This window comes from Sinocyclocheilus grahami, unplaced genomic scaffold, assembly GCF_001515645.1.
Source record: "Sinocyclocheilus grahami isolate Dianchi unplaced genomic scaffold, SAMN03320097.WGS_v1.1 scaffold1837.1, whole genome shotgun sequence".
Lineage (NCBI taxonomy): Eukaryota > Metazoa > Chordata > Actinopteri > Cypriniformes > Cyprinidae > Sinocyclocheilus > Sinocyclocheilus grahami.
This window is the reverse complement of record NW_015507016.1, coordinates 72,536-85,297: the sequence shown is the minus strand read 5'-3', so window position 1 is coordinate 85,297 and position 12,762 is coordinate 72,536. Positions and strand designations below refer to the sequence as shown.

Below are 12,762 nucleotides of genomic sequence, written 5' to 3'. Positions count from 1 at the left end.
GGGCTGGACTTCGCTTCGTCCACGGTGAAAGCCGATCTGGTGATCCACAGCGCGAAGTTGATGCATTTCCTCAGCGACCAGCACGGATCAGCTCCAGGCATGACGAAGCAGATATTGTCCTCTTTTGGAAGGTCAACCGAAGTAGTTTAGCTTTCACAACGAAACACACAGCGCCTTCACGACATGGCGGTGGCAACAACAAAACTACAGCGAGGAAAAAAAAGTTACGCCTTTCTTTGTATGAATATTTGGGTGGCGTTATGCAAATCTTCCCACATAGTGAGGTAGATATGTGGGGGCGTGTTAGAACGAGCCGTTTTGGGTAGGTGTGGCTGACTCTGAACTTTTATAAGAATATCTCTTTGGATTTGAGACTTTAGTCTTTGCAACTTTACAGATCTTCTTTATGCACCAAGAGCTTGTAACACTCCAAAGAGAAAGGAAAAATTTGATTTGATGTCATTTTGGTGCAAATAATGGCTGTTTTCAAATGGGTTTCCCTGGAACAGACAAACGCATTGGCTCCACCGGGGCTGTGTTGCCATGTCAGGTTGCTCAAACAAAGTTGGTTGCACCAATTTTTTTGGGGAAGTCAGCCTATGAATGGCTTACTTATAGTCGTCTCTGCTTATTAAGCTCGGAGATGATATTTCAAAACATTGAAAGAAATTACAAGTCAGCTTTAAACTCCATAGACCGATACCGAATCAGACACATATTATTGTTCAGAAAGGAGATAAATGTCCTGAAGTGTGTGATTTGTGAAACATCTGAGGTCATCTGACATCTATTAAATCCTCTAGCTTGCGTAACACCGTATGCTCTGTTGAAATTTCCTCTTGTTCCCCTTCCAGCTGCCAGCAGCCCTCTGGACAGCCCACGAAATGTGTCCACTGCTATTTGCTCACTCAACTTCCCCTTCGCCCGCAGGTAGACAAACGCTTTTTATCATATTTTTCTTGTTCATTAGATAGATGACAGACCAGCATTCTGGATATTCCTCAGCATTTACCACAATGTTAATTAATTAAGTGTCAGGTTCACATTATGCACTGTTGACTCATTTATTCTTATGAATCTTTCTATATAGAGCTCACTAAGCGTGTCGCCTATTTTCTCTCTCTTCATCCCTGTTTATTTCTTCTCAGCCACCTGGCTCGAGCTGACAGGTAGACAATCTCTTTTTCACACAATGATGGGGCCGAACCTCAATCACCTTATCTATTTTTGGGACTCTGTGTACTCTTTATAAACTTCCTGTTATTTTATTTAACTATTTCTTTATTTCTTTTTTGCCTTGATGCTTTGCGTCACCATTTTTAAAAACGATTCACAATTTTTTGCCAAAAATACAGGCTTTAATGCTGATATTGAAATAAATAATAATTGTGTGCAAGATACCATTTCTGCCAACCTCTGAATGCAAATTTAGCTTTCTTTTTATTTGAAAGTGCATGTCAGAAGCTGTTTAAGAACTCTAAAGGTGACTTTGTACTAGCGGTGGTCCACATGCGTATTGTGAGTGATGTTAGTATGGGATTATATTAGCAAGGGGAAAAAAGAAAGAAAAAAAATATATATATATAAATTATTATTATTTTTTTTTAACATTTATTTTATATAATATAATTTTTTATATTATATATAATTTTATATAATATATATATATATATATATATACAGTGGTGTGAAAAAGTGTTGGCCCCCTTCCTGATTTCTTAATTTTTTTTTGCATGTTTGTCACACTTTAATGTTTCAGATCATCCAACAAATTTAAATATTACACAAAGATAATGCAAGTAAATACAAAATGCAGTTTTTTTTTAAATGATTTCATTTATTAAGGGAAAAAAGCTGTCCAAACGTACGTGGCCCTGCGTGAAAAATTAATTGCCCCCTCTTGTTAAATCATGAAATTTGTATTTACTTGCATTATCTGTGTGTAATATAAAAATTAGTTTGGTGATCTGAATCTCTTTTAAGTGTGACAAATATGCAAAAAAAAAAACAGGAAGGGGGGGGGGGCAACACTTTTTCACACCACTGTGTGTATGTATGTATATATGTGTGTGTGTGTCTATATATACAGGTGCATCTCAATAAATTAGAATGTCGTGGAAAAGTTCATAACAAAAACCCACCAATTCACTATCTCAACAAATTAGAATACTTCATAAGACCAATAAAAAAACATTTTTAGTGAATTGTTGGCCTTCTGGAAAGTATGTTCATTTACTGTACATGTACTCAATACTTGGTAGGGGCTCCTTTTGCTTTAATTACTGCCTCAATTCGGCGTGGCATGGAGGTGATCAGTTTGTGGCACTGCTGAGGTGGTATGGAAGCCCAGGTTTCTTTGACAGTGGCCTTCAGCTCATCTGCATTTTTTGGTCTCTTGTTTCTCATTTTCCTCTTGACAATACCCCATAGATTCTCTATGGGGTTCAGGTCTGGTGAGTTTGCTGGCCAGTCAAGCACACCTACACCATGGTCATTTAACCAACTTTTGGTGCTTTTGGCAGTGTGGGCAGGTGCCAAATCCTGCTGGAAAATGAAATCAGCATCTTCAAAAAGCTGGTCAGCAGAAGGAAGCATGAAGTGCTCCAAAATTTCTTGGTAAACGGGTGCAGTGACGTTGGTTTTCAAAAAACACAATGGACCAACACCAGCAGATGACATTGCACCCCAAATCATCACAGACTGTGGAAACTTAACACTGGACTTCAAGCAACTTGGGCTATGAGCTTCTTCACCCTTCCTCCAGACTCTAGGACCTTGGTTTCTAAATGAAATACAAAACTTTCTCTCATCTGAAAAGAGGACTTTGGACTACTGGGCAACAGTCCAGTTCTTCTTTTCCTTAGCCCAGGTAAGACGCCTCTGACGTTGTTTGTGGTTCAGGAGTGGCTTAACAAGAGGAATACGACAACTGTCGCCAAATTCCTTGACACGTCTGTGTGTGGTGGCTCTTGATGCCTTGACCCCAGCCTCAGTCCATTCCTTGTGAAGTTCACTCACATTCTTGAAACAATTTTGCTTGACAATCCTCATAAGGCTGCGGTTCTCTCGGTTGGTTGTGCATCTTTTTCTTCCACACTTTTTCCTTCCACTCAACTTTCTGTTAACATGTTTGGATACAGCACTCTGTGAACAGCCAGCTTCTTTGGCAATGAATGTTTGTGGCTTACCCTCCTTGTGAAGGGTGTCAATGATTGTCTTCTGGACAACTGTCAGATCAGCAGTCTTCCCCATGATTGTGTAGCCTAGTGAACCAAACTGAGAGACCATTTTGAAGGCTCAGGAAACCTTTGCAGGTGTTTTGAGTTGATTAGCTGATTGGCATGTCACCATATTCTAATTGGTTGAGATAGTGAATTGGTGGGTTTTTGTTAAATGTGAGCCAAAATCATCACAATTAAAAGAACCCAAGACTTAAACTACTTCAGTCTGTGTGCATTGAATTTATTTAATAAACGAGTTTCACAATTTGAGTTGAATTACTGAAATGAACTTTTCCACAACATTCAAATTTATTGATGCAGCTGTATATAGATGTATAGATATATAGATATAATTATATAAATAATAGTTGTTGTGGGCTGACAAAGTTTTTAGTGATGGAATATCATTCTCTCTCCTGAATTGCTCTTTCTTTTCTCTCGGCAGAGTGGAAGGGAGACGGTGGTCTCTGGCTTCACTTCCATCCTCAGGCTATGGGACCAACCCTCCCAGCTCAACCGTCTCAGTATGTGTCTCTCATTTATCTACAATGAAATCTTGTATGTTCCATGAAAATAAAATGAAGAGCATTTGGTTTGAAATAACAAGAGGATGCATAAAAAATGACAGAATTCTCCATTAAATCCTTTTAATAGTAAAAGAGCAAAGGTGGAAATGTTCCTGTATGAATCAGCCCTGTGAAACATTCTCATATTTCTGCATACCTTGACAATTACTGATAGGTTTAAGGATGTTATTTTGTAAAAATGGGACTGTTTTATGTTCGTTGTGGCCATGTATTTTTGATGGATTTATATGTTTGTTGGTTGCTTTGCAGTCATCTTCCTCATCTCAAGAACGACTGCACCAGCTTCCATACCAACCCACACAGGACGAGCTTCATTTTCTGTTCAAACACTTCCGAAGTTCGGAGAGCATGACTGATGAAGATGGGCGGCCCTCCCCGTTTATACGACCCCGGTCACGTAGCCTTAGGTAAACAAAAACACACATGCACCCATTAATAGCAACATTAGATGTCTTTTTTTTTTTTTAAAGGGAAAGTTCACCCAAAAATGAAAATTCTATAGGCAGAGTGGAAGGGAGACGGTGGTCTCTGGCTTCACTTCCATCCTCAGGCTATGGGACCAACCCTCCCAGCTCAACCGTCTCAGTATGTGTCTCTCATTTATCTACAATGAAATCTTGTATGTTCCATGAAAATAAAATGAAGAGCATTTGGTTTGAAATAACAAGAGGATGCATAAAAAATGACAGAATTCTCCATTAAATCCTTTTAATAGTAAAAGAGCAAAGGTGGAAATGTTCCTGTATGAATCAGCCCTGTGAAACATTCTCATATTTCTGCATACCTTGACAATTACTGATAGGTTTAAGGATGTTATTTTGTAAAAATGGGACTGTTTTATGTTCGTTGTGGCCATGTATTTTTGATGGATTTATATGTTTGTTGGTTGCTTTGCAGTCATCTTCCTCATCTCAAGAACGACTGCACCAGCTTCCATACCAACCCACACAGGACGAGCTTCATTTTCTGTTCAAACACTTCCGAAGTTCGGAGAGCATGACTGATGAAGATGGGCGGCCCTCCCCGTTTATACGACCCCGGTCACGTAGCCTTAGGTAAACAAAAACACACATGCACCCATTAATAGCAACATTAGATGTCTTTTGTGTGACTTCTGAAAACTTGGAATACATTTTTTTTTTTAAAGGGAAAGTTCACCCAAAAATGAAAATTCTATCATTTACTCACCCTCAAGTTGTTACAAACCTGTATGAGTTTCTTTCTTCTGATGAACACAAAAGAAGATATTTTAAAGAATGCTGGTAACCAAACAGTTGTTGATCCCCATAGACTTCCATATTCTATATTTTGGGGGAAAAAATACTATGGAAGTCAATGGTATTCAGAAACTGCTTGGTTTTGTGCTCAGACAGTCTGAGGATGAGTGAATGATGACAGAATTTTCTTTTTTGGGTGAAATTTTATATAAAATAGTTTTTAAAAATGTATATTTCTTTGGTGCCTTTGTACCCTTTTTTGGAGCATGAAAGCCTAAATCCCCCATTCATTGTAACTGTATCAACCAGAAGCAACCAGAAAGTTGTATGGGTTTGAAATGATGTGAGGATGAGTAAATCATGACAGATTTTTCATTTTTGGGTGAACAATCTCTTTCAGTGCTGTTTGTTGCCAGACTTGTTGTCAGATGAGTGGACTCCTGACTAATAGGAATATCCAGGCTTTCCCCATCAAAACGAAACAAAAGGAGCGTTTTTGTTTTGCAAAAGAACCTCCCTGGAGGCTGTGTCAGAGAAGAGACAGCTTTCACTATGGTATAATTGAACACTGGGGTTTTAAATTTGCATCTGGCCAGTTAATATGCAGGAGGAAGAGTCTGAAGTAGAAACTAAAACCTTATGAGGGTTTTTTGTGTTTGACACCTATTCTGAGCGAGACTGCAGTGCAACGCCTCACCTTTAGCCCACATCTCTGCAGGATTCAGAGGTTTTGATGTCCACCCACAATGCTTCATGCTTCAAACAGGGTGCTTGCACAAACAAAACACCGCTCACTTGGTTTTTGAAATGAGAGTATAATGGGTATATTTGTCAGTAAAGTATTTAACCAGCAATCTACATAATGGCAGTTTTCATTAGTGATGCAATGGCATATTTTCTTCCAAAACAACATTTTTGGTTTTGAGCCGAAATACTTTTGAAGTGCCAAAATCATTAAAAGGGACAGAGACGTTTAATTCGCATTTCTCTGATGGCATATTTTGATCGTGCCAGTGTCTATTTCGTGACACAACGTGGATAAACTAAACATGTCAGCTGTGAAAATGCTAGTCCTGAATTAAAGATACTGATTTCTTGTTTTTAATCGATACTGAATCAGAATCAGAATCAGAATGAGCTTTATTGCCAGGTATGTTTACACATACGAGGAATTTGTTTTCGTGACAGAAGCTTCCACAGTGTAACAGAATGACAGTGACAGAACAAAAAACACAGATAATAAAAATAAAAATAGAACAAGTAGATAAGGAATAAAAACATATAATTGACAATTGTGTGTGCAGGTATATTACAAGGTATATATATATATATATATCACTTGGTTTTTGAAATGAGAGTATAATGGGTATATTTGTCAGTAAAGTATTTAACCAGCAATCTACATAATGGCAGTTTTCATTAGTGATGCAATGGCATATTTTCTTCCAAAACAACATTTTTGGTTTTGAGCCGAAATACTTTTGAAGTGCCAAAATCATTAAAAGGGACAGAGACGTTTAATTCGCATTTCTCTGATGGCATATTTTGATCGTGCCAGTGTCTATTTCGTGACACAACGTGGATAAACTAAACATGTCAGCTGTGAAAATGCTAGTCCTGAATTAAAAATACTGATTTCTTGTTTTTAATCGATACTGATATGGATTCTTAAATCTCAAGAGCCATTTTTTAGTCTATGCTATTTTCTGTTGATGCGTGAACATCACTAAACTTTATTTGTAGCTAGGCCTGTCGCAATAATCAATATATCGACTTATCGTGCAATATATGTACATGACCTCAATAATTTTTGCTGATGCAATATATCGCCCATTATATTTACTTAAAAATGAATGTCACCATGTTTTTTTGCATTCCACTTGCGCCTGTGTCTTTTGCAGCTTCTCGTACATAACGCGGTGTAGTCATGAGGTGCTATTTTAAGTTTAAAAAATGCTTCTACAAGCAAAGTTTAATCTGCAGATATGACATTGTTTAGGGATCTGTGCCTTTGTGCATATGGACATCTGACTGCTAAGTAGGGATTGTGTTTTTCAGCAATACAGTGCACCCTTAATTTACAGAGAAAAGACGGTCCGGGAAAAATCTGTAGATGGAAAATTCTCCAGACAAATTCTTTGTGCGTTTTTCTTTTTATTTACTTCTTACTTTGCACTTTTTGTTAGAAAATGTTTTAGTATTTATTCAGTTTTTTTAAGGTATCTAATAATTTGATACTTCATTTCCATGATCTAAATATTCTTAAAAATTAAAAGTTTGTTGTCCTTTGGAAGTGTGTAGGCCTTCTTGCATTATTATGCTGTTACATTATGATTATATATTCAGTGGCATATAATGGTCTTTAAAATGACAATAATATCGCTTATCGCAATTATTTCTGGGGCAATATATCGCACAACAAAAAGTTGTTATCGTGACAGGCCTATTTGTAGAGTCTGTTATCCAATAATCACAATAAGATTTGTGCTTTGCATTTTATTATGAAATATTAATTATTTTAAAATGAAATACCACAAAATATTTATCACAAAATACAAACAATAAATTGAGTTTTGGCACTCATTAATGTGGTGTGACCGATCACTGTAGTGTCTCTGCTGTTCAAGCAGCAACCATTCATATCTTCTTCTTTACTACTAGTTATAGCAAGAAAAAAACATGAACATCAGAATGTATGTTGCATTATAATACAGATTCATTATTTTTACTTAACCTGTTGTCTTTTTTTAACGTATGCTTGAATTGTCATGAAAAAGTTTACAGCCATGGTTTTAGACTAAATGTTCATATTTCAACAAAAAATTGGAGTAGAATCATAATTCTGTTGTTAAAAATTTGACAAACTGCCTTATGTGCACTTAAAATTTTTGTACAACTCAGTTTTTATTTGATTGTTGATTTATTAAACATTTATTTTCGGGTTCGGTCCAGTGGATCATTAGTTATCATCTGTTGTTCTCCTTGTTTTAGCCCTGGACGAACTGGCAGCTCCTTTGATAATGAAATTATAATGATGAATCATGTCTATAAGGAGCGCTTTCCAAAGGTATGTATCGCCAACAGATTATTTCCAGGTTTTTACTCCACAAATCTGAGATGCCTAATGTTCTCTCTGCTGGTCAGGCCACCGCTCAGATGGAGGAGCATTTGCTGGAAGTCATCAGGCAGTTTTCCCCAGACAGCACCCTACCACTGGGAGATGGCGTCTTGGGATTTATCCAGCACCAGTTGGTGGAGTTGGCCAGGGACTGTCTGGATAAATCCCAGAAGGGCCTGATCACATCTCTGTACTTCATAGAGCTGCAGGATAAATTGGAAAAAATGCTGCATGAGGTGAGGCGGGAATTTTTTTAAAGATCTTTCCAGTTCATTGAATCCAGGCAATTGTTTGGGTATGAGACTTTGTTGATGTTGGAGAAGTGGCCTGGTAGGAAGTGCACAAGCTCTCATATGTGGCAGCTGCATACGGGCGACCCATGTACATAAAAACTAAAAACAAAAAAATATTACAGTGACACAGTAGCTACATTTACCTGATCAGTATTTAGGATTGACAGTCATATTTACTAACAAATGGATTTCATATTAGTTTTGTATTATCATGGACAGGGGCAACATATACTTTATGAACAGGTAACTGAAGTCAGTCCCACTGAAGATTGGAATCTTATTGAAATTGTGTAGACATTTTTAATCATTATTAAAGAAAAAAGTTATTTACTTTCAAGAACTTTTTTTTTTTTCAAAGTAATTATAAAAAAATATATGTTTTATTCATGTATTTATTTTTTCCAGATTTCTTGAAATGTAAGTTTTTGTGGAGTAACACCATATGACATTTTACAATCTAAACTACGCTGGTGTTGTCATAAAGGTCAAATTAACTACAATGTTTTGACTTTCTTTATTTTTTTTGGTGGGAGTTTTGCACCACATGACTTTGATTGGCATGCAAAAGTGTGAATAATATTAATATTTAATAACATTAAAATAGTAATAAGCAGTGAAGTTTTGTTAAAATATTTTCTAACAAATTTTGAAGAGTTAGTTCACCCAAAAATGAAAATTAGCCTGTTTTACTCACCCTCAAGGCATCCTAGGTGTATATGACTTTCTTCTTTCAGACGAATCCAATCGGAGTTATAAAAATTGTCCTTGCTCTCCTAATCTTTATATTGGCAGTGGGCGGGTGGTTTTTTTCAACAGTCCAAAAGAAGTAAAATCAAGCGCATCCATCCATAATAAAACGTACTTCACATGGCTCCGGGGGTGGGTGGGGGGTGAATAAAGACCTCCTGTAGCTAATCGATGCGTTTTTGTAAGAAAATAAAAATCCATATTTAAAACGTTATAAACGCTTTTCTCTCACTTCCGCTAACTGTCATACGTGCAAGCCATTCTGGGTGGATGATGTAAGAAATACACTGTTAAAAGTCCTCTGTATATTTTTGCAGTAGTATACTTTTTCAATGTGCTAAAAATCTATTTAAATATCAGTGGTATTTAGTATGCTTTTGCAATTGCACTGAAGTAGAAATATACTTATTATCAGTGTATTTATAGCGTAAAACTTTTTACAATCTTATTTAGCACAAAATATAAGAATGCACTACAAATGTACTATCTTGTATTCCCAACCTGGCAACCATGCGTATGCGCTACATTGTGGTAAAAGCACTGATGATCTGAACCAGATACATGGTTATACTTGAGCAGAATAATTGGGATTATCTCGGTTTAACCATTATCGTTCAGCCCTAGTCAGTTAAAGAATGCAATATTTATCCACTGAAAAAAATTGGTTTAGGTTTTAAAGTCCTTGCACACCGAAATTTTCATATGCGTTTTTTTTTTCGGATTTCATCATCCTAAAAAATTTGTCACACACAGAAACCTTGTACACTGAGTCCGATGCATATTAATTAATCCGTTGTGAAAAAATTCATAATACGATACAAAATGGAGTCTTCTAGCAGTGAGGATGATTTTGTTGTCGTCTTTCTTCTTAAAAAGAGAAAAAGAAAGAGGAGTATTGGGTCCATCCAATCCTGAGATATAGAGAGGAAGGAGTTCCACCTCCTTGTAAGGAGCTGTGGGATTATCACAGGCGATTCAAAGTTTACTTCAGGATGTCAGTGGCTCAGTTTGATGCTTTGCTTGCGATACTGGAGCCACATATTAAAAAGACCACCAATTTCTGTGAACTCCGTGTGCAAGGACAGTGATTTGTGCTGCGAGACAAAGTAGATCAACTTGTCAGACGCCATTCTGGATTTTGGCATTCGCTTGTATGGTGGCTCTGAATTATCAAAACACCTCTCAAAATGCTTGCTATGGATGCGAAAAATGCCGAAAATCAAACCCGATCCGAATTTTTTTGACGGAAAAAAAAATTTGACACAAAGTGACGTCGTATTTAAAAATGGAGTCTTCTAGCAGTGAGGATGATTTTGTTGTCGTCTTTCTTCTTAAAAAGAGAAAAAGAAAGAGGAGTATTGGGTCCATCCAATCCTGAGATATAGAGAGGAAGGAGTTCCACCTCCTTGTAAGGAGCTGTGGGATTATCACAGGCGATTCAAAGTTTACTTCAGGATGTCAGTGGCTCAGTTTGATGCTTTGCTTGCGATACTGGAGCCACATATTAAAAAGACCACCAATTTCTGTGAACTCCGTGTGCAAGGACAGTGATTTGTGCTGCGAGACAAAGTAGATCAACTTGTCAGACGCCATTCTGGATTTTGGCATTCGCTTGTATGGTGGCTCTGAATTATCAAAACACCTCTCAAAATGCTTGCTATGGATGCGAAAAATGCAGAAAATCAAACCCGATCCGAATTTTTTTGACGGAAAAAAAAATTTGACACAAAGTGACGTCGTATTTATTTTTTTACTCCGTGTGCAATGACCTTTACTTCGGAAAAACTTTTAACCCAGAAATTGCTGGTAAATGTCACAAATAATCAAAGAAATGGCAAGTGACACATTGAATGAAACATGAAACAATTTCGATGTAGAAAGACTCTAGTAAAACATACTCCAGACTCCAATCTTTGTTTTATTTACAACTGCGCAAAAACATTTTTTTTTTTTTATGTCTGTGCACCATAAGTTTAATTCTAGCTTGACTTTGGTTGAGTCCTTGTCGTATGCATGAACAACCATTTTCTGCTGCTTTAGCCAATGTCAGCTTGGTAATGCTGTCCTTTTCTGATTATGCCAAAGCCAACAGGTGGTCTGAGATGGTGGTTGTGGTTTGGCAGGAATATCAGGCTGACGGTGACATCAGGGCACGGCTGGGTTCTTTCACTGCTGTTGTTAATGTTAGTACTTTAAGGGGCCAGAAACGTCACGTATTCTCAAAAGAAACTGTGACCATTTTCCCTAATAAGTGTGAAATCCACCTCTTCACCAAGGGTTTTTTACTCTATAAATGCATTCAGATTTTTTTACACCAAGCAAAAAAAGAGCAACCTCGAGCTGCGTGCATGTACATTTGCATACATGTGTGTGTAATTGCACGTGTCGTTTCGTGTATAAATGTGTGCGTACCCTGCAGTAGAGGATTTGATTAGATATATAGATATAGATTCAAGCTTCATGCTCATCTTTGCAACTACAGGGTGTTAGTTTCCATAGCAACCCTTACGCCCACCCTGTATGTAGTGTTCAGACAACCCCAGGCAAGACTCGGCGCGCTGTCAGATCGCTGCTGTGCAGTGGATGTCGTGCTCATAGATAAGGCTATTAAAGTGTTTCCCACTTCCCTTAGTCAGCGGTGCCAAGCGCAGGGCCCTGATGCTGCAGTCATGCTGCAGTTTAACTGCTCTAACTGTTCAATCATCAACCTGTTGTGATTGATGGTCAAATCCTGTGGTTTTGTGTTGGTTTGTGGTTACATCAGTCCGCTCTATGCTGTTCCTCTGCAATCACAGATGGGAGCAGAGAGTGACATAGTCTTTGCTGCCTTATTTTCTCTGGCATTATGCTTAAAGCTACTGGTGGACGTATATGTTGCTGTTTTATAAAGAGCAGGTTGAACAATGGCTGGTATAACGGATTTAAATGTTACACATAGGGCTGGGTGATATGGCCAAAAATATTATTAGTGTTTTTAGCATATCATACAATATTGCAATTTTTATTTACCATTAATGGGGAAGGAAATGCTTTCCACATGTTTGTTAGACCTTGACAAATTTCTCACATTACCACAGTTTATGCTCTATAGTTTAGAAAATGGTAATAAAATATGACAAGAACACAGAGTTAAACTGTGTCAGAACAAATTCAGCTTGATAATGTCAGATAACTTTGATAGAAAGGTATGTAATGGATTACAATAAACCAAATATTATTCATACAGCTGTCAATATTTACACAACTATCAATACTTTGTCGGGTGACCCTTAGCCTTAATGACAGCATATAGTCTCCTGGGCATGCTGTGGACTCATGCAGGGTTCATGCAAACCTGAACTTAAATTTTTTCACAGACTCAGTCTGAATAATTTTTGGAATGAGAGGGACAAGTACAGTACAGCCTAGCGCATTTCACACAGGCTGTTATTAGTTTCACTTTCGCCAGAAAGTTGTGCATGCATAAGGGTAAAAATAAATGACGTTTATAGTGAATACCCCTATAAATTGTCTTATATTTACGGTTTAGTTTTAATCCAAATGATGCATGCTAAGTGAGCGAACATCAATAAAGATCAC

General features: G+C 37.3%; 1 protein-coding gene across 1 annotated transcript in view; it reads left to right on the top strand.

Moving 5' to 3' along the window:
- Positions 1–12,762, top strand: part of LOC107572946 (microtubule-associated serine/threonine-protein kinase 3-like) — a 61,233-nt gene that overhangs the window by 18,589 nt on the left and 29,882 nt on the right. Inside the window, exons 4-9 of the mRNA XM_016259383.1 lie at positions 855–930; positions 1,149–1,169; positions 3,667–3,745; positions 4,058–4,215; positions 8,017–8,092; positions 8,170–8,379. Coding sequence (XP_016114869.1) covers positions 855–930; positions 1,149–1,169; positions 3,667–3,745; positions 4,058–4,215; positions 8,017–8,092; positions 8,170–8,379 — 620 coding nt within the window. The remainder of the gene's footprint in view (positions 1–854; positions 931–1,148; positions 1,170–3,666; positions 3,746–4,057; positions 4,216–8,016; positions 8,093–8,169; positions 8,380–12,762) is intronic.